This window comes from Leuresthes tenuis, unplaced genomic scaffold (assembly GCF_036924035.1).
Source record: "Leuresthes tenuis unplaced genomic scaffold, fLeuTen1.0.hap1 SCAF_8, whole genome shotgun sequence".
NCBI classification, from domain to species: Eukaryota; Metazoa; Chordata; class Actinopteri; order Atheriniformes; family Atherinopsidae; genus Leuresthes; species Leuresthes tenuis.
Window position 1 is genome coordinate 12,475,236 of NW_027325362.1, and position 26,069 is coordinate 12,501,304.

A 26,069-nucleotide genomic window follows, 5' to 3' on the forward strand; every position below is an offset into this window, starting at 1 on the left:
CACTTTCTAAACAAAGAGAAAAAATTTAAATTTGATCTGAGCAAGTATGAAACCTGACACGATATCAAAAAAGTAAAAATAAACGCACTGCAGAGCACTTAAGAAATGTAGTTAGGAACAGTGCGCAGTATACTCGATTATGTTGCAAATGTTAACAGCCTAGTTAACAGGCTATAATTTTCATCAAATTATGAGTGCGTTTGTGTGCTTGTGTTGTGTCCAACTGAGATATAGATCCTTTTTGTTGGTATCAATTTAGATGTTAAGTAGTATCAACATAGAAATAGAGAAATATCAAAATTGCTCTCTACCAAAGGGAAGTTACTGCTCTAATTTTGATTGGAGTTGCTTTGCAAATTTCACAGTAATTACTGTGTAATTATGTATTCATCCTTTACTAACCAGTTATGCAGACCCTCAATTAGTTATCTTTTCTGAACAAGCAGTTTTTCTTACACCTGCGTCTCTCCCTTCAAACTATCAAAACTATCAAATACAGTGTCTTCTTTGGTTGGCAAAATCCAGAAGGCCTGTCACAGAGCAGCTTCCAGTGCTTTTGAGAAGCATTGCCAGTCTTTCTTGGGCATGCGGTGCCTGTAACAAATAACAGTATCATATGTCAATCTTTAATTTTTTAGGGTTAGTGGGATAAAATTGAAATAAAAGAATCATTACAGATCAAGTGTTCAGAGCTGTCTAAAGCCTGGTATGTTGGCTCTCTGAGCTTATCTTAACATACTTTTCCCTTGTTTCAAACTTATCATTGGCCATATTTAATATGAAAATCGAACATATTAACATTGTATATAAAACACTGAGAATGAGGAGTACTGAAGGCAAGAGAGGCCATGTTTGAAACTCGTTTTGTAGTGATAATGGGTTAATTAAGTCATTATCTCGAGATAAAGAGGCTTGTTATCCTTGTTATCTTAAGATGATGGGTTAATATATTTTGTTAGCTCAGCCCTCTAAGTTCGTTTTCCTGTCTCTACAAACAGTGGGATTGACAGAGAGGCAGCTTCTGCCTGAAGTGTAGTAAAGTTGGTGAAATGAAGTTATGAGTGCGTTTTTGTGCTTGTGTTATCTACGCCCACAGATGCTCAGAAGCAGGCATTTACGAAACACAGTGCAGCAAACAGAATTGTTCACCCATGCCTTGACTTAAAGCAACACCAGAAAAGTTTGTGAGCCTTAAAGCTATGTGCTGCTGTGAAGCACACTGACCTTTAATATGCATATTCCTGGGCCGGAAAGCGCCCTGGAGCACCCCGGGACTGAGATACCACACTTTAAAACTTGGGTTTCTCGCCCTGCGCCAGACCGTTTAGCTTTTGTGGGCTTTTGTTTTTATGTGATCAGTGTGGCCTCTTCAACATGTTAACAAATTATCGTGTATGGCTGTATGTGTGCAGGGCCCACGTGGGGATTTGTTTTTATAACAGAGGTGTAATATCCCACAATTGCAGGGGAAGCCAAAGAGCAAAAGAAACTTGCCACATTCTCTAGTGTCACTTTAATGTTATAGATCCTCCCCATCTGTCATGACAATGATGATTAACAGTGACACTAGATGTTAACACAGCACCACTCATTTTAAAGTTTCAGTTCTTCTGCAAGTTGAACTTCTGTGAAACATACAGTAAACATTGTTCAAAGATCTTCTAATGCACCGTGTTAATCGGTGTAAGTAGTAATGTTAGAAATAAAAGTCCTTTAAATGTGTAATGTGACCACCCAGGGTAACTATTTGCTTTTATCCTGTTCAATAGTCTTTCAACTGTCATGGATTTTATAACTGTATGAGTTCAAATTGATTTTTGTTTATTTATTTTTTTCAGACTCTATAGAACCTTCAAAGACAGCAAGTATCTCTACATGTTGATGGAAGCCTGTTTGGGTGGAGAATTATGGACGATCCTTCGGGATAGGTAAGTTTGATTTAACTGATTGGAATCATGTATATTTAGAAAGCAAGTATAGCAATGAATAGTTTATGCTTACTTTTCATTTCTTGACACCGCCTTTGAAGTTTAACTTAAAAAGCCTTCATTGACGGCCTGAACTAATGAAAGCTGTCAGCTGGTCTAAGAAAAGACATTACCCTTGGTGTTCTCTATCTTTAAATTTTTCATTTTGCCATTCATCTCAGCTTTCTTGCTGTTTTTCCAGGGGCTCTTTTGAAGACTCAACCACCAGGTTTTACACAGCTTGTGTTGTTGAGGCTTTTGCTTACCTGCATTCCAAAGGCATTATCTACAGAGACCTGAAACCAGAGAACCTCATATTGGACCACAGGGGTTATGCCAAACTGGTAAGAGATCAAAATGTAATCAACATGTCTTTTGTGGACAGCTGAAATGATGCAAACAGGAGAAATATCTTTCTCTGATCTTACAGTGAAATATCAAAACAACTACGAACACTGCCTCACAATAGCTGGAGATAGAAAAAATTATCACTGTAGAAAGAAAAGCATGACCGAGCCTGAATTGGGTTCTGTGATGGGACGATTTCCAACTAAAACATTTTCATACAAACGATTGAATATTATCTCATATTATATGAATTAAACTGTTATAGAAGCTAATTGACTCCCTGAAAAAATCTTCCTTCCCTTCAGGTGGACTTTGGCTTTGCCAAAAAGATCGGGTTTGGGAAGAAAACATGGACCTTCTGTGGGACACCAGAGTATGTAGCGCCAGAGATCATTCTGAATAAGGGCCATGACATCTCAGCTGACTACTGGTCTCTGGGAATCCTCATGTTTGAGCTCTTAACTGGCAGGTACACACAAGCCTGGGCATGCTTGTAAAAAAATGTGTTCATAGAGTACTCCCTGTTGTAACATACAATACAATGCAAAACTACATGGGAAAATGTTTTTTAAATAGGTGAGTTTAATGCACATGCAAATTTAGCATAAAATGCTCTTTTTACTTAAAACTAATCTCTTGACCTCTGTTGTCTAGTCCTCCGTTCTCTGGCCCTGATCCTATGAAAACCTACAACATCATCCTGAGAGGCATTGACATGATTGAATTTCCAAAGAAAATTACCAAAAACGCTGCGAATCTAATAAAAAAGCTATGCAGGTAAGCACTTGTACCCCCAGCAGTTGGACTCTAGTGGCTGGTTTATGTGGTCTGTATACTGAATCATCCTATGTTGTTTTTGTTTTTTTTTCTTCAGGGATAATCCATCTGAAAGACTGGGAAACTTGAAAAATGGTGTCAAAGACATTCAAAAGCACAAGTAAGAGAACTTGGCAGGAAAGAACTTTGTATCTCCTCACAGTGTTGTTGTGTTCTGATTAACTAATAATGTTTTCCCATTAGATGGTTTGAGGGCTTTAATTGGGAGGGCTTGAAGAAGGGAACGTTGACACCGCCAATTATCCCAAATGTAAGTGCATGGTCCTGACATTCTGTGCTCATTACAGATTTTTGTTTCTATCTTTTGTTGTCAGTCTTACGTTGTTGTTTATTCTTTATGCAAATGATTGTCTCCCTCCCAGGTCACATCAGCAGTTGACACAAGTAACTTTGATAGCTTCCCGGAGGACAATGAGGACCCACCTCCCGATGACAACTCTGGCTGGGACGTGGACTTTTGAAGTCCTTCTCTCCACTTAAAACCAAAAGAAGCTCTTCTTTTGTCAGTTTTGATGGCCTGGAGACCATATTGGACCTGGTTGGTTGTTTGAAAAAAGAAAGAAAAAAGAAAGAGAGAAAGAAAGAAAATGAAGAAATTAAAAGCAGTAAAAATGAAAGAGAAAAGAACATAAACAGATGGCAAACACTCTGGGTCACCGATATGCCTTTATTTCACTGTGGCTCTGGATAAAGCATTTATAATGGGACTCTGCTGTAGCACATCTTTGGTGTTGTCTTACACATGAGTTTAAAGGCAAAGGCAAAGAAAGTACAGGGATTCACACACACACACACACATACACACAACAGAGGCTGATAATGGAGCCAGATTTCCCCATGTAACAGGGAAAGATGTTCGTGGATGTATGAACATTGACAGTTTGTTTAAGTTTTGGTTCAAGGATAAATAAGATGTGAAAACATGACTGTTCAATTAGAGAGGAGACTAATTGTTCATTTTCTTTGCTAGGTTTGTCTCTGTGCAGTACTTGGTAAAATATTTGGTGGACTTTGGGGCAGGAACATGATATTACTGCAGTTGTTGTCTGTTTTTTGACATGCAGCCGCTTGCTGTAGTCTATGATCATTTCCAGAGATCTACACACTATAGTTTCCCAGTATGAAGTGCTCAAGACCAACCTGAATGTCACATTTTCCTATTATTTAACACATGACATACAGTATGTACAGTACATAGTATTTGAATTTTCAGGTTACTTTGTCATACATAAACACAACCGGGATAAAATCAAATACTTAGTACATTTAATGTGAGATTAATCTACCTTAAAAAGCACAAACACTGTGTGATCAGTGGACAAAGTTGTGACTCTTTGAGTGCCCTGCTTAAAGTTAAATGAATCACACACCGGCACATATGACATGCTAGTATTTCCATGAAGCAATGTGTCATTATGCACTTAAGACCATAAACTGAGAAAATTAGCAGTTACAGCTCATTTTAAGCTTCAGTATAAGTCATAGTCTTTTTATGTGCTTTTAATCACACATATTGATGTTTCTCTGCCTATATTTTCTTTGGTTTGTTTTCAAATCACTTAAATGCCTCTTCCCACCCACTTAAACCAGACATCCTTTGCTTGCTCCTGTACAGCTCTGACATAACTGTGAACATGGTTTCAGTGTCTTTGGTGCTGTTGATTAATTATAGGTGATGTTGACATGACAGTACTGGTTATTGTTTTTCTATTGTGATTTCTTTTTTTTTTTATCTTGGTTACTTTGTAACATACTTGACGTCATAATTTGGAAAATTAGAGACTTGTATAAGTTTGAAGACTTGAGTGAAGGTCCTCTTTTCTGTCACTTGACACCATGTCGAGTTGTGTAAAGTGGTCATTTTAGGGGGTTCCATTATCTATGTGAAGTTAATCCTTATAAATTCCCCATTTTCTCACTTTTGGGGCTTAAATTGAGCACTGTAACATTCTCTTAAAACAAGCTTTACATATCCACATATTATTGGAATTTTAAAATGCGTCCTAGAGACAAACAGTGAAAGGAGAAAATTTTATTTTATGAAAGTTCATGGTCCTTCCACCATAAACTCCTACATTAAAAAGTCAGATCATTAACTCAAAAGGACTTTAAGTGCCTTAAGACGATGGCATATAAAATTAAAATCACACAACCTTTTCAATGCTGTACGAACACATACACCTCAAAAGCGTCTTATATGGCTGCTTTTCATCCTTTGTTATATCCAATGAATACATTAATCACCATGTTAAGAAAATCTTTAGTAATTTGATGAAAAACAAAAGTGTATATGAAAAAAAAAATCCTGCATAAGCCTCTTTTTTTTTAATCTCATGGGAACATTTATTTACAGTAAGATGATAAAAGAAATCTGTCCTACCTGACATAGCTGCAATGACATGCTTTTCTCTGCTTATCCTCTTTGATCTTAAGAAGTCAACCAGTAATGGCGTGATATGAAACACCAGTGAGCACTGATCATTTCTCAGACTGACCATCCGTCACCTGTTTAAGCCGTTAAATGTGAGCATTTAGAGAGGGCAAGGATGATTTGCAGTTTTGAATATAAAACTCATGTTGCCACCATTGACAATCTTTAAGACAGCATCGATCATATTACATCATGATTCAAATTCTTATTTTATCAGTTTTAATAAAGCTGAACAGATTTGACTTCAGGAAGTCAGGTAGACTGACACATTATACATCTTTCGATGGAGAGCTAAAGTAGAAATCTTAATGCTGTAAATATTTCGAAGGTGTTTGACTGTGTTGAAGGCAGGTTTTGTTTGTCACAAAGCCTTATGTTTGTCATCACTCTCCAAACCACTGGTTTTGACTTTTTCTTGACTGCCTTCTGCAAAGTGACCAGATATTTGCCTTGTGTTATGTTGTTTTTCTTCTGTAAAATAATTTTGCAGAGTGCCACATGTAAGATTTTTAAAATTATAGAGTAAAAACAATACTTTTGAGTCGTGTTTGTGTCCTAATTCTTTTAAACCACCAAGAGTGGCCGATTGGATGTTTTCACTGTGGAGAGTTTGCAGTTTGCAGGAGTTGCCACAACAGGGAGCTGTTGGTAAGAAATTTTTGCCTCAGCCTGGTGTGAACTGTTTAAAGACCCCTGAGATCTAATAATCAGCCCTAGAGTTAGTGTCATCCACTTAAATGTAAGTGGAGATGATTCAGCTTCTCATAGTCACCCTGTTGTTCGCACAACAAATCTGTTTTGGGGAACGGGGAAATGGCTTCAGTCGTAACAACAGGGTGACACTTTTGGGAGATCAAAGGGGATCAAAGTGCCTCAAAGGAGTTCACCTTACCAGCACTGACATTTAGTAAAGTGAAGATAAAAGCTCTACTTCAAAAGATATGCAGCAATTCAACGCGCAAAGTGCCCGTGCGTTTGTCAGGTGTCCACGGAGTATATTGCATGTTCACACACACGCACGGACACACGCACGGACACCGACATACGGCCTCACACTCAGACGAGGCTTATTTGTGACCAGCAGATGACGTCCAAGTGCCAAGATATTATATATTGCTAAAGAAACCACCTCGCGCACCACAGCACCTGTGAGCTTTCCATTCTGTTCCCTTTAAAGTTTTACTATAAGAATATACTAAAACGTTTCCCCAGAAATCCTACTTTGACATTTTCGAGGACACCGTTAACTGCATGAAATCTCTACATTGATGAGGGTTGGTTTAAGGAATGTTTAAGTACACATTTATAAGATTCAGTTTGTATATTCCTAAACAAGTATCTCCTCACTTTGGACACGTCTTTCATTGTTGGGACCCAAAGGGTCAGAGAAGGGCAGATCAGAGTCGCCTTTAATCTCGAAGTGCTAGTCAACGCTTAGGGGCCTCCCCGCGGAAGTCCATTAATTCGGTAAACTTTTCACACCCATTAATGGTCTGCATATCCTACACATTGATGTCCGCCGCTGGTGTAATCAAGCACACTTTGGGGGATAATTGCTACCTTTGCGATCAGGAAGATCAAATGAAGTAGTTAATCGACACAAGTAACTTCAATCACTAGTCCTCGCCCAGCCAAAGGGCAGCTTGTCTACGTGGATGGCAAAGAAACTGGAATAACCCAATAACCCCTAGAAAGATGGGCCATCATGATACCAGAATAACGCCATGTGTTGAAAAATGCTGTTTAAGTTATGAATTAAACTGCCATGGTATTCTGCCATGGCATATATATAAAACGATTTAAAAGCCGTTGAGTAAAATGTTAACAAAATTTGATCACTATTTCTGGAAAAAACGATGGAATTTGCGTAGTTTAAATAAGAATAAAAAACAAGATGATCACTTGTTCTTGTTTGTACTATTTTTAAAGAAGATGACTAAAATCACCCCAGAATATAAATATGGGAGAGAAAGAATTTGTTTACCATGAATATTATTGAGCTGTAGAATAATATGGCACAGTAAAAATACCGCATTAAAAAAATAGATGAACAACAATTTAGATTAAATTATTATTCTTAGTATTTACGTTTTTGATAAATCTTAGTTTAAACTTACTGGAGTTAGACTGTTTGTTCCTTGCGCGTCAGTGATGAGTATTCAGACAGACTTTGCAGGTCATTATCATTCCACAAACACTGTGAAACGTAGTGCTGTGCAGGGATGGCCATTTCCGTACAGTGGGGCTCTGTTTGAAATTCCACCCCTCCGCCTTTGTTGTGCACAGCGAGGGGCGGGAAGACAAACAGGTCCACATGTATAAAGCGATCATCCCGGGACAGTGAGTCAAGAGATTTCCAAGCATCGTTCCGAAACTCTCTGGAAACTTTGGGATTCAGGAGTCGAGGCTGTTTGGACTTTGTCACTTAGCTTTTCAACAAAACAGGGGATTTTTCTTTCTTTTCTGTTTGTTTGCCATAGAACTGACAAAGGAGAATCATGAATATGCCGTTGGCGCACCGCTTCTTGGCTGCGTATCTCACGCTGTTTGGATACTTTGGAGACGCTTGCGCGGGCGCAGTCCTGATGAACTCCAACGCGATCAAAAACTTACCCGGGGCTCCGGCTGGCAAAGGCGCGTACACTGTCAGTCCAAGTCCGCACACCTCCCCCGCAGGCAGTATGGTACACAAATTACCCATGGACACCGTACAGGTAATTTTTTTTTTAATCTCCGACGCGTAATGGTTAACTGTCTGGGCCACGATAGCAACTGCGCTCATGTAAGTTTTATGACAGCAATATCTTTTGTGACGGGGTACTTTTGTTGTTATCACACTAAAGCAGTCAGGTGTTTGCTCGGATGACGAAGACTGCGGAGGTGATGAATTCTGCAACGAAGCCCGAAGTGTCTGCCTGCCCTGCCGTAAGAGCCGGAAGCGCTGCGTAAAGGACTCCATGTGTTGCTCGGGAAACCGCTGCAGCAATGGTGAGCTGTCTCTATGTTTACTGATATCTATAATTATTGTATAATCTACTTTCAACTGCGGCAAACATGGGGGCTAAATATATTCATTTTTTCCCTTTGTAGGTGTTTGTCAGGCAAATGACATGTATGGCATGGATGCATCCACCATCACTGGTTGGCATAAGCAAAACAACACCATGGAGCATCAAGCCAAGAGGCCTCCCACTGTCCGTGACTATCAGCCTAATGCAGTCAAAGGTGAGTCTCTTGTCAAGAACCATCAATCTTATTTTACAGACTCAATATGTTTTCAGTTAGATCTGTTTCATGACATATTTTCATCCTTTTACTATTTCCAGGCCAAGAGGGTGATACGTGCCTGAGATCATCAGACTGCTCTGAGGGTCTGTGCTGTGCCAGACACTTCTGGTCTCGCATCTGTAAGCCAGTACTGACTGAGGGCCAAGTGTGCACGCGCCACCGCAGGAAAGGCACCCATGGCTTGGAGCTGTTCCAGCGCTGCGACTGTGGCGAGGGCCTGGCCTGCCGACCAGAGAAAGGAGAGCGAGATCATGGTGTCAGCAGGACGGCAGCCCGAAACCTACACACCTGTCAAAGACGCTGATACAACCACACGGATACACTCACAGAGACAGAGATACACACTCACACACAGAGACACACACGAATAAACCACTGACAGACACTGACAAATCCTCCTCAGTTTTGCGTACACCAAAGATGCTGACACACACACACCCACACACTCAAAGACACCCAACACCTAAGACATTCTTTCCTGCCAAAGTTGCTGACACGAACGCATCACCCTGAAGGATAGACATGAATCCTGGAAAAGTGATACACCCAGAGGGATGCAACAGTGCGAAACGAGCTGATATACTTCCCCATCAACTGATGAAGAGTCGGAAGTTAGTATTGGACATTTCAGAAGTATTTGGGGAATTGATTCATGTCAGTAGTGGCAGAACTGTTTTGTTTCTCTTTTTATGGAACTTGGAGCCACTGTTATTGCAGTAAATTACTGTCGTGTAAATAATATTCTGCAAGTGGCACTTATTTGTCCTATTGAATTATGTCAACACCAGTATTATAAAAACATGGTGCTGCATGTTTTGTAAATATGTTTTATATGTATATGTATATATATATATCTATATATATATATAGATATATATGTATGTATATGTATATGTATATATATTATATATATTGTTTTATAAGAAAATATATATAGAGAAAATGTGAAGATTTGGTTTTATTAAATGTCTCCTTATAACCTTATCCCTTCTTTCTGTCTATCACATTTGTTAGCATCTTACACAGAACAAAAGGTTGAAAGATATGTCAAAGAGGAATGCATCAGTCTTGTCTAAATATTCAGAGCAATCGTCCTCTAGAGAGCAAAAGCTGTTTGAGAAATATCTGTGCTGTTTAACTCACAGCCCAGGGTGAGTGAATGGGTTCAGCGTTTGGTCCAGAGATACTCCAATTCACATATTGGTGAAAATATCCATTTTCTCTGAAAAAAACCCAAAAACAAAGCTACTAGTTATTACTGGAGTATCAACAATCCACTTATTGCTATGGAAAGAGATAATGGTCAGTTATGTTCATGATAAGATTACCAAAAATTACAGAACAGGATGCGGCAATATCAAATGTTATATGCAAAAAGGTAATGTCAAAGTATGTGTGTCCTGAGTGTTTGCCACCAAGACAATTTGGCGTTGGCTAGTTTCTAATTACAACTTCTCTGTCTTTATGTGCAGCAGAGCACATAGCTAGCTATCCGAGCTTAAGCCTCTAATTACTTCATCTTACTCAATCTGCACAAGGATTCATGAAATAAAGTGCACAGCAGCACTTTAGTGATGCAACTTGAAAAAGAAAAAAAGAGAACTTGCCTAGCTGCGATTGCTCAGCACACCCCATTTCCTGACATCTTGCACAATGGATGTGCTCTAATATGTAGGCTATGAATCCAGTCAAACACACCTTGGTGTCTGTAATTAGACCTGTTTAGATTAGAAGATGGCAAGGAAATTACTGTACTTTTTGCTTGATTTTCTTGTCAGATCAAAAGGAGCACAAGACGCTCTTGTTATCTGACTGAGCTCGAAAACCTCCTTCTGTGACATTGATTCAAAGTATGTTAAAAGAAGATAAGGTAAAGGTTTTAACTTACTGTCACTGAAATCAGTGATGAAAAATTGCCAGAAAGGAAACAAGTCAAATGCCCCTCTTAGGCATCTTATTCTTCAATTTAGTATATCTATTGTTTGTTATTTTGTAGTTTCTATACACTGCTCCCCAAAAATGATCACTTTGAATGTCAATGCAAGACAAATAATGACACAACAGTAGTCTATATAACAACATAAGCCTACTTCCAGGAGCCATTTGGTATTAAGTATTAAGCTTCTTAATTGAAGCTGCATTCTGTTTTTGATAGAGCACTTCTGCATTGTGGGATAGTTATTTTTCATTAAATTAGACAATTTGAGAAGAATGCTTCACCACTTTTGAGAATAGACATATCCAATTAAATAATTTAACTTCCATTCTTTACAGTAATTGAGAGTAATGGGAGCATTGTCAGCAACACAGTATACCACACAGGCCCAGCCAAGTCATGTATGTGGGGGTCCAGGAATCTGTGTGTTTGAGAGCCTGTCATCATTACACCAGCCACAGACTAACACAGGCCACAGGCATGTGCATCAACTCAAGGACGGCCAGATTGTGTTTGTGTGCTTGTCTATGCTTTACACACATTTTCTGGAGTAACAACAGTGACGACAACTGCACCACAATGCAACAGCGCACACAGCCGTGTACCCACATGCCGCTTAATGGCTTTTATACATTTGCAAACACAGCTACACATGTACACACGCATTCACACATTCTTACAGGGGAGCACCCACACTTTGGCATCCTAACCATCAGTATTTGGTGTCGTCATAGCTTGAGAATGAATCAGCACATCCACTATCACATGTTTTCATGCACTTGAAAAGGAATAGCTACGTGTAACTATGGTAAATATCTACCTAAACAACAAACGTGTATGCTATACCTAAATAGAATAATAGTTGCATTTTTAATTTAGTTGTACATTTTACGGGTATTTGATTCAATAAACCAAACATAAAACAACATCATACAAATCAGATTTTGATCTAAAACCAAAGCATTTGTTTATATCATTATCTCACTGTGCTCTCCTTTCACAGTCTGAGATGCAAATTAAACATTTTTTTCTGCTTGAGTACACAGTATATCTGTTATTGTTATCGCTGCCAAACACCCTTGACTCAAAGAATGATAAAATTCATGAGTGAAGAAATGAAGCGGAGTATACAGGTGGAATGCATTTTATTTTGTCAGGTGGTATGAGAATTTGGACAAAAAAACATGCTCTTACAGAAATAACATTTCACTTGGAGGTGTCAAACGTCTGCTTACTGGCACCGATCACCCCTTGCAAAAGAAACACAATGCTCACTATTCTTCTTTGTGAGATGACAATCTTCCCGATTGAGCAATATGGTTGAATCTCCCTGCACTTGGGAAATAATAATTAAACAAAGGGCAACTCATTCAGAACAATGTGTTGAGTGTGTGAATACAGGTGGAGAACAAGTTTGCTTTATTTATTTTACTCTTGGATGATGTCAGCACAACAGAGAAAACAAGAGTTTCACAGAGTGAGGTGATGACAAGTTGTATTTTGATTGGGTGTCATGTTACGTTCCAGGTAATTTCCTGGTGACGATTATTCTCACTTGCTTCCTGTGTCTTTGTTTCTGTTTATTGTACCTCACTCCTCTTAGTCTCTTTTGTCTCCGAGCACATTTGAACCCAATTCCCAATTCAAGTAAGTACTTTTTAAGAAAAAAAAAACATATATAGATATAAACATATATATAAATGAAATTAGGTAGGGTTGCATGTTGGCAGAATTTCAACAATATTCACTCACCTAGTAATTGTGACTATGATGTAGCCATGCAGTTTCCCAGAGATGTTTGGTAAGCACAGGTTTTGTTGTGGTTTTTATAAGCACAACAGGGCAAAATCTGGCTACCTGACTGCAATAATAAGACTTCTGATTGCTCCTCTGTCTGTTTGCAGCAGTTGTGTCAGAAGATAAACTGGAGACGGGATAAAAGACATTTTTACATGCCACACTTGTCACTTCTCCATGTCTTCTGATAAGTCTTAAGGGATAAGTTTTTTTTCAAATGGTGAAAGCATACTCTTAAAAATTTAGAACTATTGACTGATATATCAGCATCATATTTCATAAAATTGTGACTTGAGTTCCAATTTATCAATTGGCCTAGAGCTACTTATGCATAATACACACTTCCATTAAGAACACAAGTTTATGTGGTCCAGATGTCCCGGTGGCATGTTAGAATGCCACTATCTACCCCATTCGCTCTGGACTTTTTATGGAGATTTTCCACCCAATCCCCTGGAAATTCAGCAAGCTAGACAATGTTCAAACGTCGCAGCTAATCTTCCGGAGCATTTACTACAGATGAGCAAGTGTGTCAGTGTGCACCGGCGAGCGTTTTGCTGACTCGTTGGCTGCTTTCCCTGCTACTTGCCTGTTACTATTGTTGATACATTCAAAACACATGCCGTATTGATATCAACACCAAACAGTCATCAATGAGCCTCATCCTCCATTCTTGATATGCTGAAAAGAAAACATTTTTGCATCATGTCAATATCCCCTTCCTCACAGGAGACAAAGGTAACTGTAACTGTTCTGCAGCTGAATTTTAGTTACTTTTACTTAACGGCAGCCCCTTCACTAACCAGTGATGGAAAAGTTGTTTTATGGTGTTGACTTGTCAACAAGTGAGAAGCATTTCTTAAAAAAGTATGAGGTGTTCATATATTGGACTTTAAGCATGGTAGTTTTTCACTGTTCTTTATCTTTATTATCTCCACTCTATTACTGAACTACTTGATTGTAAATTAAAGGAACTTAGTTAATGCTTGCTAATAAAAGTAGTTAGCTAAATGTTGGTTCCTTGGTTAAAGTTACAGAGTCATAGTTCTTGGTTACAGTCCCAAAGTTGCAGGAGGGAAGCGATGCATCTAGCTCTGTAGTTGATTCATTTACTGTTTCGCAAAGTCTCATTAGAAATGGTGTCCATGGAAGGGCGGGTGTCTATTTTTTCAGGAAGCGAAACAGGGAAAAAAGGCTGAGATATGCAGAACAACACAAGAACTGGACTTAAAATCTGTGGCAACAGGTCTTATGGACTGATGAATCCTCTACAGAGCCCGAACCAAACGATGCTGCTCCCTGACCCTTGGTATGCTCACTAAGGGAGGCTTATGGAGGATTTCTTTGATATGTCCTGGTTTTCCTTTTATCTTCTGTTGCTATCTGTTTTGTGGTCTCAGGTCCCTCTCTAATTAAGCCATCCTATTTTTGAGACCATTTACCACATCTGTGTGTGTGTGTGTTGGACTAAAAGAGAAACAAGTGGCTGTGTTAAATTGAGTCTGCTGTCTGGACAGTAACACTACACAAGCAGAGTAAAGAGAACATGTCTGTTTTACCTTTTCTACAGTAATTATATCATAAAAGGCAGTGGCAATAGAACTCAAAGATCATGCTGGCATTACAGTTCAGCCCACACCACCTGTATCCTTTAGGTTTTTTCCCTCTTTCCAGTCCTACCATGTGCAACATATCAAGTGCTTACACAGCTGCAATCACTTCTGAGCAAACAAATAATCTGACCATTGTTTTTACAAATAATATCCCAATATGCAACGTCTGCCCACTCTGCCAGACTAGCAGGGGAACAAACAGATGCACCAGGAGGGGGGCAGAATTTCATCTGGGGATAAAAATGCCTACTCTTCATTATGGTTGGTCCAGAAGTTTGCTGCTGGCGGCCTGAGGCTGAGAATAGGACAAGAGCCAGGGCCAAAGCTGGCTCAGCTCCTAGCTGCTATGTAAAGTCTGCCTCAGCCACAACCACATTGCACAAAGCTGCCTCACACATATAATTTAGTTATTATTTACAAAGTTTCAAAAAAGTTTCAGAAAAGTTTTGCAGAGTGAAATAGCTGTTGTAAAACTAATGCACAGTTTCTATTCAGTAAAGAGTAAAATATAATATAATACTGAAAGATGGTAGTCTTATGGAGTCACAGTCAATTAGCATAGCTGATTGACTTAGAGGGGACCACAGAAACCGTATGCTTTGAGAAATTACTTACAGTTCTGAGGAGAGACCATTTAGGTAATGACTGGCAAAGCCCAGCATAAGTGCATGCCATCAGTTAGAATTGCTTGTGAGCATGCCTAATTCAGCATGCTCACAGCAGACAGGCAATGACTTTTATTGGAAGCAGGAAATAGATGTCTCTGAGCTCATGGTTCATACTGTTAAACATCCTCAACAGGAGATGAGTGCATCTCTGTGAGACATAGACAAATATCTTTGTGTAGGAACATCAAAAGCCCCAGTTGCGTGATGGCAAAAGCTAACTCAACAGGGTAGCATCCCATCAGACAAAGACACATTATTGGCCCCGGTGGTTCAACTATTGACCCATTAACAGTCATCAGGCCTTAATAAGAGCTTTTCACCACTTGCCACCTCCTTTCATGCCACCCTGCCTCCACCAGTCAATCTCATCTCCTTTAACACCCAAACACTTTAATGTCTCTGCTTGTTTTCCATCCTTTCAAAAACACTGTCCTTAACCCCACCAAAGGCAAATGCTGATGCACAATCTCATTTCTGTATGGACTTTACAAAGGTGGAGTCCTTGGTAGTAGAAAGGAGCTGAGGAGATAGAAGCTTTGATCTCTCAAGGGGGTAAATGGATTGGATTGTCTTACCCCTGCTGGTGGGGCTAAGCTGGGGACAGTGTGAGCCACAGGGGGTCATATCAAAGGTAGTTTATCTTCCAAGGGCCTTCTCAGCAGCACATTAGTACGCTATCTAAATGTTGATTTGCTTACACCAACATCTAAGGAGCCCTAAATGAGCTGACAAAAGAGAACACCAAGTGAATGTAAATGAGCAAGGTGGTCAAGTTCATTTTGCTCTGCAGACGTGAGTACAGCTTATCTGTTCCTCAGTGTCAGTTTTAAACCCAACCAAACGATAGCACTTAAATAGTCTTGCTACTATTTCTAAAAGTAAAAATGTCAAAAGATTATACCCTGACTGACATCTGATTTATTCTCTTATGCATCACCTGGTCCCTCTACACATAGAACCAAACAGCATGCTCATTGTCTCTGTTGTGGAGAAGGAAATGATTGGGAACAGCTTATAGCCACAGCAAACAGCCATGTTGAGGTTGCTGCCTGTGTGTGGGTTGCTCCTTTGTGGGTGGGAAACATCATATTACTGTCACTCTCACAACTGACTTTAGGAAAAAGGTATAAATCAGTCATATTTAGCACACACCCCAACACCCTGTTCCAGCCACAGCCAGACAAAGAATTAGGTTTATCATGCTTGACATCTTTTCCTATAATTCAGTAAACTGTGGACACCAAAAAGGATCTGCTCTCAGATGCCTCTGCTGTTACAAGCCACAAACTACACATACATTTTTAACACATTTTCCTGAAATCACAAGGGTCATGATAAACAAAAGAATAATGTGGGTACATTTGCGTGGAAGGAAATGGAAAGACATTCAAGTTTTTCATTACAGCTTTATGTATTTATCACAAAAGTTAAATGACATATTTCCAAATGTATTGTTTCAAAAGATACTTGTTAGGCTTGTTAAGTTGAATTTTCATCCATAAGAGGGAAAATTGAACTCCTTCCCTGGTGTCACAGTTTACCACTCTGAGTGCATGTCCCAAATATGGGACTTCAAATAAAAACTCTATTTTTAGGAAGTTTAATACCAGTAGCACCCGTCTGGGTCATTCCATATCATTAGAAATGCCTCCAGAAATGAACAAATTCTCCAGGCACTCAAATATAATTCCGGTTCTTAAGCGTATACTACCATGAATCAAAGCCAAGCCTAAAACCTCCCTCTATCTTTGGTGTTTTTTTTTTACTCTCTACTGAAATTTGGGTTGACACGTTGATTGAAAATGCTCGCTACTTTGGTTATCTTGTGCATCAAAGGTCCAACTCAGCACATTCCCTAGGGGCTTGAATTGAGCTCAGAAGCCTCAGTCTAACTCCCTGTTATTGAATGGTACATTTCAGCCTTTTCTATGCTCAGCCATTAACCATGCTAGCTGTCTGTTGGGCTCTTTTCCTTGTCTTTGGCTGTTGGGGGAATTTTTGCTAGATGGAAATTACGTTCCAAATTCGTACTCCTTTGCATTATAGTTGTTGTGGAGGCATCTGTTGTCTTATTTAAACTAACCACAAAGTGTATTTTGGTGATGCTGGCAAGGATTGGCTTCTTCACCACTCCAATTAGCATTCCTTCCAGATAAAACAATGATCACTTGAGGACGACTGAGCTAAGCTTGCAGGAAGTGATCTGAAGAGCTGATAGGCACTCGTGATTGCCAAGCTAGTAATTCTAGTCCTCCTTGCATAATGTTTTAATTCAGCATCACCCCCATCACCTCATTTTGCCCCATCACTAATCTTGTCTTAACTTATCTTCAAACTACCGCTTTGCCCTGTGGCTGCAGGCCTTATCATTTATTGATTATGTCTCTTAGATTAAAGGAACTGCTTTCATTTCCACAAGAATGTGGCCTACTCTTTGTGTCCATATGGAAGCATTTGCTGGACAGATGGGTTATTTTCCCCTCTAGACAAGGTTCCACTGGTCAGAAGGGGATTCACAGGGACTTGGTAAGCAATGATGCAGTAGATATCCAATTGTTACTGGCTTTGAAGTTCAACTACCAGGTGATCTTTAATTGACCATGCAGGAAGAAACAAACAACATGTAAAAAAGCAGTCTGTGCAGCAACGCTGAAGCTAAAAATGAAGTTAAAAATGGTGCCATTAATTGCATAGGCCAGTTTTATAGAATGTCATGTTAATTCCTCCAGACGATTCAGGGCTGTCAAATGGCCGCATGCTCCCTCCCTCAAGCCCTCTAAGACATACTTTCATGAGCTGAGAAGCTGAATTGCCTGAATGTGGGTTAGACACAAATGACGGACATTTTGTCTTGGGGTAATTACTAATATGCCACTGTTGTTGCCCAAGCTGCCTGTATCTGGCTTTTGGTTTAAATGTTGGGTTTACTCTCCCTGGGCTGTGTGGTTTGCAACAGCTTAATCACAAAGCCACAAGCATCTCAGCCATTTTGATAGCAGCCAAACTGGGAATGCTTCATATGTAACACTGTTTTTTGCTAGTACTTCATATAGCAGCCTGTTCTGCAGCATCAGCACAACAACTAAATAGAAATAATTCATGTTTATGAAATGAAAGAAAATGTTAATGCAACCATGTTATCTTAAAAGTTTGGATGTTGAGTATGCAAATCAAATTTCAAGGATTTGGTGTGCAAATCATTTAAATGTTCAAGTTTGATTCATAACAGTAAAAAGACAACATTAAAACAGTTTTGTTGTCATGGATTATTAAATATTAGAAAATGAAAAATATGTTTTTGATGCAGAGATAGAAAGAATATTTAATCTAAAAAGTAATTTTAAAGTGTATACAATCTTCACAAATGCAAGAGATGTAATGATGATAGTCTACTACATTACAATGTTGCTATGTGCTGTGGTTACTGGACAGCTTCTCTTGTGCTTTTGTCTGGGACAACAGCTGGAGCATCTGGAGACAGTTTCCAGACACATTTCAGGTTTAAAATAAGGGGATGAGTAAGACACTAGAGCATAGCCTCAAGATTAAAGGGAATAAAGTGATAAAACATCTTCAAATGTACATCAAGAACCACACGCTTCTGTGAGATAACACAGATCATCAGTCAGGACAAGCACATGGATGACATTAAACTTATCAGCCCAGGACAAACCTTTCAGCATCCAAGTGTCCTGATCACGCACTACATTTTCCAGCACACAGGTGTTTACAATCCATTTCAAATGACCTTGTTTACAAAAGCAACAGCATTAAAAAAGGATTCCAAGTTACAAGCAACGAGGCAATTAACGCCTGTGTACTGAGTTGAGTGCCTTCGCTCAGTACTAATGGTTTGGGGCTGAGTACCAAGCCTGTTCTTTATTGAGTGCTCTGGTTGCAAGGCGTCTAAAAGTTGCCTCAAGGGAGATTTTGAGACTTTGGCTATCTGGAGACACAGAGGTATTTTTGTTGTGCTGTGCTTGTAATTTACAATCAGGCTGATAAACTTAGAAAACTTGCCACTGTTGACTCCTGCAGTGCAATCACATAAAGGTTCAAGTTGGTGCACTTTGGAAGTTGCCCAGGACCTGTGAGACATTACAGTCAGAACAGTGCCAAGTTTGGGCCTCAGAGCTGCTATTTTTCCACAGATGAGAATAACTGATTCATTTGCAGAAAGAAGTTAGTTGCACATTTATTGTAAAATTGGTTAAAGTTGTTTTTAATTCAAAGCAATGAAGATTTAGTTTTATTCTACTCATTATTGACATTGCTGTAGATCCAGTTCTCGTATCACATTTCTTATTCCTTATTTGCAACAAGTGCTCTAACATGAGTGAACATACAGGTCATGTGTCCCTTTATTCTGACTATGACCCATAGGAATGTTTATAGTGGCAGAAAATAGTTTAAGTCACTCACAAAAAGAAGTTGGTTAGTTTTAGGGAAAGATCAGAGTTGGTTTTAAAAGAGGATCTATGTAGACATGGTTACCAAAAGTAAACACATTCAGGTTATGGAACAGTAATGTCAAAAGAAAGGCTGAGTTTTGGTTTGAAAGGGAAAATGAACAGTATTGTCATGGCTACAGCAATAAACATGCTGTTAAGGCTATCAAGTGGTCATGATTAAAAGTAATGTGGACCATGGGTTGAACTGTGAAATGACCCGAGCCTCTGTACAAGCATAAAGTGGGTGCTGTCACAATGAAATGTAATTTATAGGAGACAGTCATTAATCATGTATGAAAAGTGAACATAGCATCTGTCTCAGAAGTTTATCCAAGTACACTACTTGCTCAGTCGTGAAAGTACTAATATCATTATTTTTACTTAAGGACAGTCTATTCTTTTGTATGAAATGTCTTGGTAAACTCACACTGAACCACTCGAATGTATTTTTCTAGCAGTGTTTACACATTCAGGCTCAATGTTTACTTGTCATTGACTGGAAGAAAAGAGTACTCTAATTTCTCTGTTAAACTATTAGTAAGGCTGGACTTTTTACTGCCATGTCTCTAGTGGAAAGTGTGAGTAATGCACAGCCGAGCGGAGTTCATAGAGTTGTTTTTCATTTGGATGTTTTACAGCTAGGTAGTGCGTTTTTATGATGGCGATTTTTTCAGGTGACAAGGACAAACTTCAACAATTCAAATATCTGACTGTTTAGTGGAAAGGTCATTAAACACAAAGGTGCCAATGCAAATATGCATGTAGAATGATTGTAAGGTCTAGGATCTTTCATCATTAGAGCAGATGCCAAAATGCCACGAGACAAATTCAGTTAACAACAAGAAACATTTTTTAATTCATTTTTTTTATGAACATGTTATGAAAATGCCCTTAGCATACTTGTCATGTCATAAACTTCCACCCGCACTGCTCGGTCTCACCAGAAGTTGTAAAATGTGAACGTTTGTCCGCACATCCATTACTTTCACAATCCTGGCTTCAAAATTTTTTAAAACGACATTTTTCAGGCAAATAATTTGTGACGTCATGTCATGTGACGGACACTGCACCCAGTGAATATAAGATCATGAAAATGTATATTTTTCTAACTCTAACCATGTCTTTTTTATCATGCAAGCCTAACCATGTATGTTAATTCTAGCCCTAACCCTACACTAACTTTGTAACTCCCAATCTTAACTTTTGGCAAATGGGAGTGAAGCAGAAAAGAAAGGTAACAGCAAAGGTAAAATAGTGAACGGACTGAAGAAAAGCTTGTGCAGGAAAGAATTTGAACCAGAGATCTCTAGCTGGAAAGTCAGCGTGGTAATGGACACAATGGTAAATTGTGTCCATATATCCGTTTTATTCAGAAAAACAACAGGAGCTGTATTGCAGTTGAATACTATGGAATGTAGGTAAATATAGATGCTGTACAGTTTGTTAGCCTTTATTGTGAAGTTTCTTCAAATGCTAAAGTATTATAAGCAAGTGTATTATATGTTTTGGCTAGAACTCTCACTCTCACTGACCAGTACCAACCCATGACTTAAGAAAGCTATTAAAAGAGACTATTTATTTGTGTGTGCTAAATGTGAACAAGGGCAACTTCAGAGAATTTCTTCACATGCATTTTGGAGATAGTGTGTGAAAATTATTTCAGTTTCTTGTGTATCAGTGTTCCTCTCATCACTCTCTCTTTTTCATCCCTTTTTCCCCTTCTCCTTTCCTTTTATGTGTCATACACATTTGAAAGAAGTTAGACCCTACTCCTCAGAGATATGTGACTACATTGTGAGGAATGTGTGTCCTTCCTGACATTACAACGCTCTTTATCAACTAACAAGAGGAGTAGGAGGGGAAAGGGGAGGAAGAAAGGAGGATGTTGAGATGTTAGAAGTAGTTTGGGAGTAAAGAAAAAAAAGAGAGTTCTTTGTGGCCGCTTATCTGACAGGAAATGAAGCAACTCTATGGCTTTGGCATTAGGCAAAATAGCTTCCTTCAATGGACAGAAGAGGCATCCCCCAACAACAGGCCACATATGTCTGAGCAGCTGAAACAGAAACAGAAAGAAAGAGAGAATTTCAGGAAGAGAAAAGACAGCCAGAGGGTGTTTGAAAAGTTCCACATTTTGTTAATTGTCCATGATAAGACGCAGCAATTTGCTGGTAGTTGCGATGATTATCGATGGCAACAATTTAACAGATGTTGGTGCACGGTTGAAGCTTTTAAATGCACCAGTCTTTCCAGTGCTGACTAAAGGATAGTTCTGACAAATTTCTGATGCACGAGCTGTCGAGTAGAGGAGGCAAATTTTTGAGTCGATAGAACAAATTCAACTCAGCAAAGGATACACATATAAAGTTCTTCCTCCATCTACAAACACGCATGAGACACAACACACACACAGAGACATACACTTCAACTTGAGTATTATTTTTGTTAATAGGATCTAAGGGGACATCGTTTTCCTGATGTGGTGTAATTGAAGCTGCTGTATTAAAGGGTTGTGTTCCTCTCCTGCTGCTGAGACACAAAGTAATGCAAACCTCATCCCAGTTATTAACTCAGGAAGTCCCCATGGTGCACTGCACTCTAATGAGAGGCCAAAATGTATTTTATTTTTCATTCTTTTTTTTTACTATATGTTGCTCTTTTGACCTATGTGAAATGTGTCCAATATTCAGCGGTCCACCTCTGTCACTGTGGATAACTTGTGTTGTCCAATTGTTCTGAAATGATCTCCTTTTTTGTTTTGATGCTGTTCTTTTCTAAGATCTTTTTTAAAAAAGTAGATAGCACTGCATTGTAAGTTTCCTCTTCAGCTTTTCTGAGCATTTTTCTGATTAATCTTATATTACTTCCACTTTAATGACAGCATGTAAATGATCTGAAAATGAAAGAAAATAGACTTCCATGCAGGTGTACCTGAGGAACATTTGAACATTATGAGAAATATACATTAATTTGCAGTCATTAGGATTCACTGTCATGTCAAAGAAACCCATTTATACCTCCTTATGATGTGGTTTGAACATGATTTTCATCACAGCCAGTCTCCATTAAGCCACTTAGTTGCACTTCAGTATCAAAATGTTGACTTGTTTCTTTATGCTATTCGCTTCAGCTACAAAACAAACCACATTTTTAATTTACCGCGTATGTGGATTTGCTCTATCCTATCAGCTGCACCCATATATTTTTTATTAATTAAGAAACTATGTCTTCATATGCCAACATTTGCAGATAAATCTAGTTGTCATTGTCCACACCCAATTTCCAACACAATAGGCCTTCTTCTCACAAAACAACAGCTCCTTGTCTTTAAACAAATTAACACTAATGCATCTTAATGGGGTTGAAATTACAACTTCATTTTGCTGGAGGGCAATGTCTGACAGGGACTTGTTATTCTCGATCGAACCAAACATCTGGAGTTCCCCATAATGCCATTTTTATTGGTTCTCTGGCTCAATCTTTTTTTTCACCTGATTGGCTGTGTTTTTTGCAGTGTACCTCCTGAGGAATGCCACCACTGTTGTGTATCCAAAGAAGAGATTAACTCTTCAGCACTCAAAACAATCCTGATTTTCTCACACAGGGCAAAAACCATTCAGTCGTATTGTTTCCTTTGCTTTGATGTAGGACTTGAGCCCTGACGGACGTGTAATATCATTTACAGTCAAAATCAGGGGTGGTCTTTCACGGGTGTCAACAGCTCACCCGGCTTTTGTCCCACTGATTCCAAAAGACCAGGTTTTTCTCAAGCTGTTGAACATTCACTGAATGGTTTAATTGCAGGCAGACTCAAAGAGATGAATATTTGAATCATGCCAAGAAAAATATGGCTCCATCTGGATTTGATAAGCCCATAAATGAATGCCATCTGATGCTTTACACTTCAAACAATTACATTAATTCCAGGGCACCTACTATACTTTGACAGTGCAGCGAAAAAGGCACTAATCATAGAGTAGACACGTGGTTAGAAAATATGCAGTTTCATGTTGTAAACATCAAGCCCAAAAAAGATGTTTGCCAGGAATAGAAGAAAAAAAAATGTCATTGGCCTTTATACGAGTGAGAACTATTTGGTTTTATCACGGCAAAGTCTCCTCTTCAAAGACAAAGGATTGGAGGGTTTCCACTTGTTATCACCAAAACAGTTTTTACCCAATGTTTGGAAACAATAAAAACATTTGCCAAAAGATCTGGTGCAATCCCTGACTCAATAACATTTACACACCAATAGCTCTGATCACGAAAGTTCATGAAATGTGTCAAAACAGGTTGCAGAGGAAGCTTTAATCTATAATTACATAGATGGTATAATTATGAATCAAGCACATATACAATTCATGGTATAATTATGAACCTTATTATGATATGCCACTAATGGGAACTGAGAGTATGGAGTTATTCAACATGCAGACAGCTAATTACTGTGTAGGCCTCCTTAATTGGTTATGCCCCCTGTTAAGAACAGAAGTCTAATCAGGCTGGCAGATTTATGGAGCAGCATAACATGACTACAACAGTAGCGTTTTGAAGAAACTTTCACTTTTTTTCCTTTTTCATCTTTTAACTGGTTTGCAAGAATCATGAAGAGTTTCAACTGCGATTTTTTAGTCATGAATTTGACAACAAATGAGGGTGACAAAATTCACCACCATATGTAATACTGAGACTGTCCCAGATATCCAAACGATTAGCTTTGTGGTAGTAAAACAGCATTCAGATCACCAAAGCAGCTTGGTTTAGTATGGAAACAACTGCAGCTGGATGTTTGGTTCTCATGGAAGCCACATGACAGAGAGGTCACGAGAAAGACAGCAGGCGAGGCGCTGTGTGCGATCTCACCACCCTTGTTCTCCACTGCACTTTTGATGTTTCCCTCCTAGACTTTTATCATTGCTCCTTAAGAGACCTCTACTCTCACTGTCAGGAAAGCAGACACGCACCCATACACACTCCCCCTGCTCCTTCCTCATGTAAGCAGACGCCTGGCTACTGCCACCTATTTCCAACTTCACACAACTATTTTAACAAGCACAGAAATCATTGGCGGACACTTTCTCGGATCATAAAACGTCAAATGATGGCTCTGGGATCCTGAGCTTTTATTGATCTGTGTTTTCTGATCAAATCTGTACATCCTGGGCCAAGCCTAGTCAGCTTTGAGGAGAGGAAGTGGGGGGATGGGGGCGATGAAGTAGAAGGGGGGGTGGTTGCTCATGTGAGGCTGAAATGTGATATGGAGCCTGCGTCGCATTAGCCTTAACGGGCCGTGTGGCAGACGCACTGGCACCACAGAGAGGAGAAGACGAGTGGAGGAGGAGGACTCAGAGGAAGATGAGGAAGGCAAATCGCCGGATGGACGCCCTGACACAGAAGCATGAGGAGCTTATGCAGCAGAAAGGAATGCCATCATCTCCAGTGGAAGTTTTTCTGGCACCTCCCTCCCACAAAAAAAGATGGATGGAGAATTTCTCTGATGGATCTAAGTTGTACCCAATACACACACATCATCACACAACCCGTGTCAGCCTGTCATCCCAGATGGTCACGGTCAAGCCAATGCTCCATTTCACTCTGTGTCATGTTGTCTCCCTCCTTCTCTGTAATTTCTTTTTATTTTCCTCTCTTCTGTCCGTGAAAGAATGTGTCTCCTGTCGCTCCACCAGTCAGTGTCAGGGGGCAAAAACAGCCTATTTTGGTGTCTGACTCAGTTACAGTCTCCAAGGTGCCTGAAGGATTCCAAGAATTCCTGTTTTCGCTCCCTCAACTGTGACGCCACCTGATGGAATGCCATAGAGATCATACCAGACACTTCCTGTACATACTCAGGATGCAACTTCCCGCTGTTTCATGCCCAGATGAAAATATTTAGGATGAGGGTGAAAAACAAAGACTAGCACTTGCAGCTTAGTTGAAAACAGTACAAAACATTCTGGCTGTGTGTGTGCATGACTGTAAATGGACAGAAGAGGGATGAAGTTGGAATAGAAGCAGAAAGAGCAACAGAGGAAAGGAGAGACAGAGCCAGAGCAAGAAGAGTGGAGGGGTAATGACTAGGTCTGCTCAGGACAGATGAGGCGACAGAGGGGGAAGCGTCTCCGATCGTCTCCTCGTGGCTCCTCTTTGGCGTCTGTGATCCTCGGACCCTTCACGCAATCTCTCTTATTACAAGGCTTCCCCTCTCCACACGGGCACCACTACAAAATGGAGCAATTACATTTAATTAGGCTGCAGAGGGTAGCTAGCCTGCCCCATCCCAAAACCTCAGAGAAGCACAGACTTCAGGTAACACAACGGTCGGGGAAAACTTCAAAGACATGCAAAATTACAGCGCCATTAGTGGAGCCACCACAGAACTGCTGTGAAGCCAGGGAATCATTTGACCCAGAGAGGTAGATTCAAAGGAGTTTAACTGAAAAGCAGGCCAGTAGAGACAAAAACATGTCAACAGGAAAGATTAAGGGGCAGGCTGAGCGCTTCTTTAAACATTGTTTGTGTTGTATGGCAGCCTTGAGAAATTAAGGAGTCTTTACAAAGTCTATTAGTTATGTCATACCACTGCAGCCTCTCTGGATGGATGCTCTTTTGGGACTTGTCAGGCACATTGTGGTGTTACAGAAACAAGACATGTTTTGGACCAAAACAAAGAAAAATAAACCAGGAATAAAAGAAATCCAGTTTGACATGATAGGTCTTTAGAGCTGTCCTAGAAATA

General features: G+C 39.5%; 2 protein-coding genes across 3 annotated transcripts in view; both read left to right on the forward strand.

Annotated features, from left to right (window-relative positions):
* LOC140312970 (cGMP-dependent protein kinase 1) overlaps nucleotides 1-6,100 on the forward strand; it is an 84,774-nt gene extending 78,674 nt beyond the window's left edge. For both annotated transcript variants that reach the window (XM_072390878.1, XM_072390877.1), the window contains exons 12-18: nucleotides 1,839-1,928; nucleotides 2,170-2,311; nucleotides 2,621-2,784; nucleotides 2,970-3,092; nucleotides 3,190-3,252; nucleotides 3,336-3,402; nucleotides 3,515-6,100. In XM_072390878.1, coding sequence (XP_072246979.1) covers nucleotides 1,839-1,928; nucleotides 2,170-2,311; nucleotides 2,621-2,784; nucleotides 2,970-3,092; nucleotides 3,190-3,252; nucleotides 3,336-3,402; nucleotides 3,515-3,613 — 748 coding nt within the window. In that variant the 3' untranslated portion in view covers nucleotides 3,614-6,100. The remainder of the gene's footprint in view (nucleotides 1-1,838; nucleotides 1,929-2,169; nucleotides 2,312-2,620; nucleotides 2,785-2,969; nucleotides 3,093-3,189; nucleotides 3,253-3,335; nucleotides 3,403-3,514) is intronic.
* A 1,794-nt stretch (nucleotides 6,101-7,894) lies between these two features.
* Nucleotides 7,895-9,655, forward strand: LOC140312575 (dickkopf-related protein 1-like). The gene is made up of 4 exons (XM_072390355.1): nucleotides 7,895-8,297; nucleotides 8,427-8,571; nucleotides 8,674-8,808; nucleotides 8,910-9,655. Exons 1-4 carry the CDS (start codon nucleotides 8,082-8,084, stop codon nucleotides 9,173-9,175), a joined length of 762 nt encoding a protein of 253 aa, XP_072246456.1. The 5' UTR covers nucleotides 7,895-8,081; the 3' UTR covers nucleotides 9,176-9,655.
* Nucleotides 9,656-26,069: the final 16,414 nt, after the last annotated feature.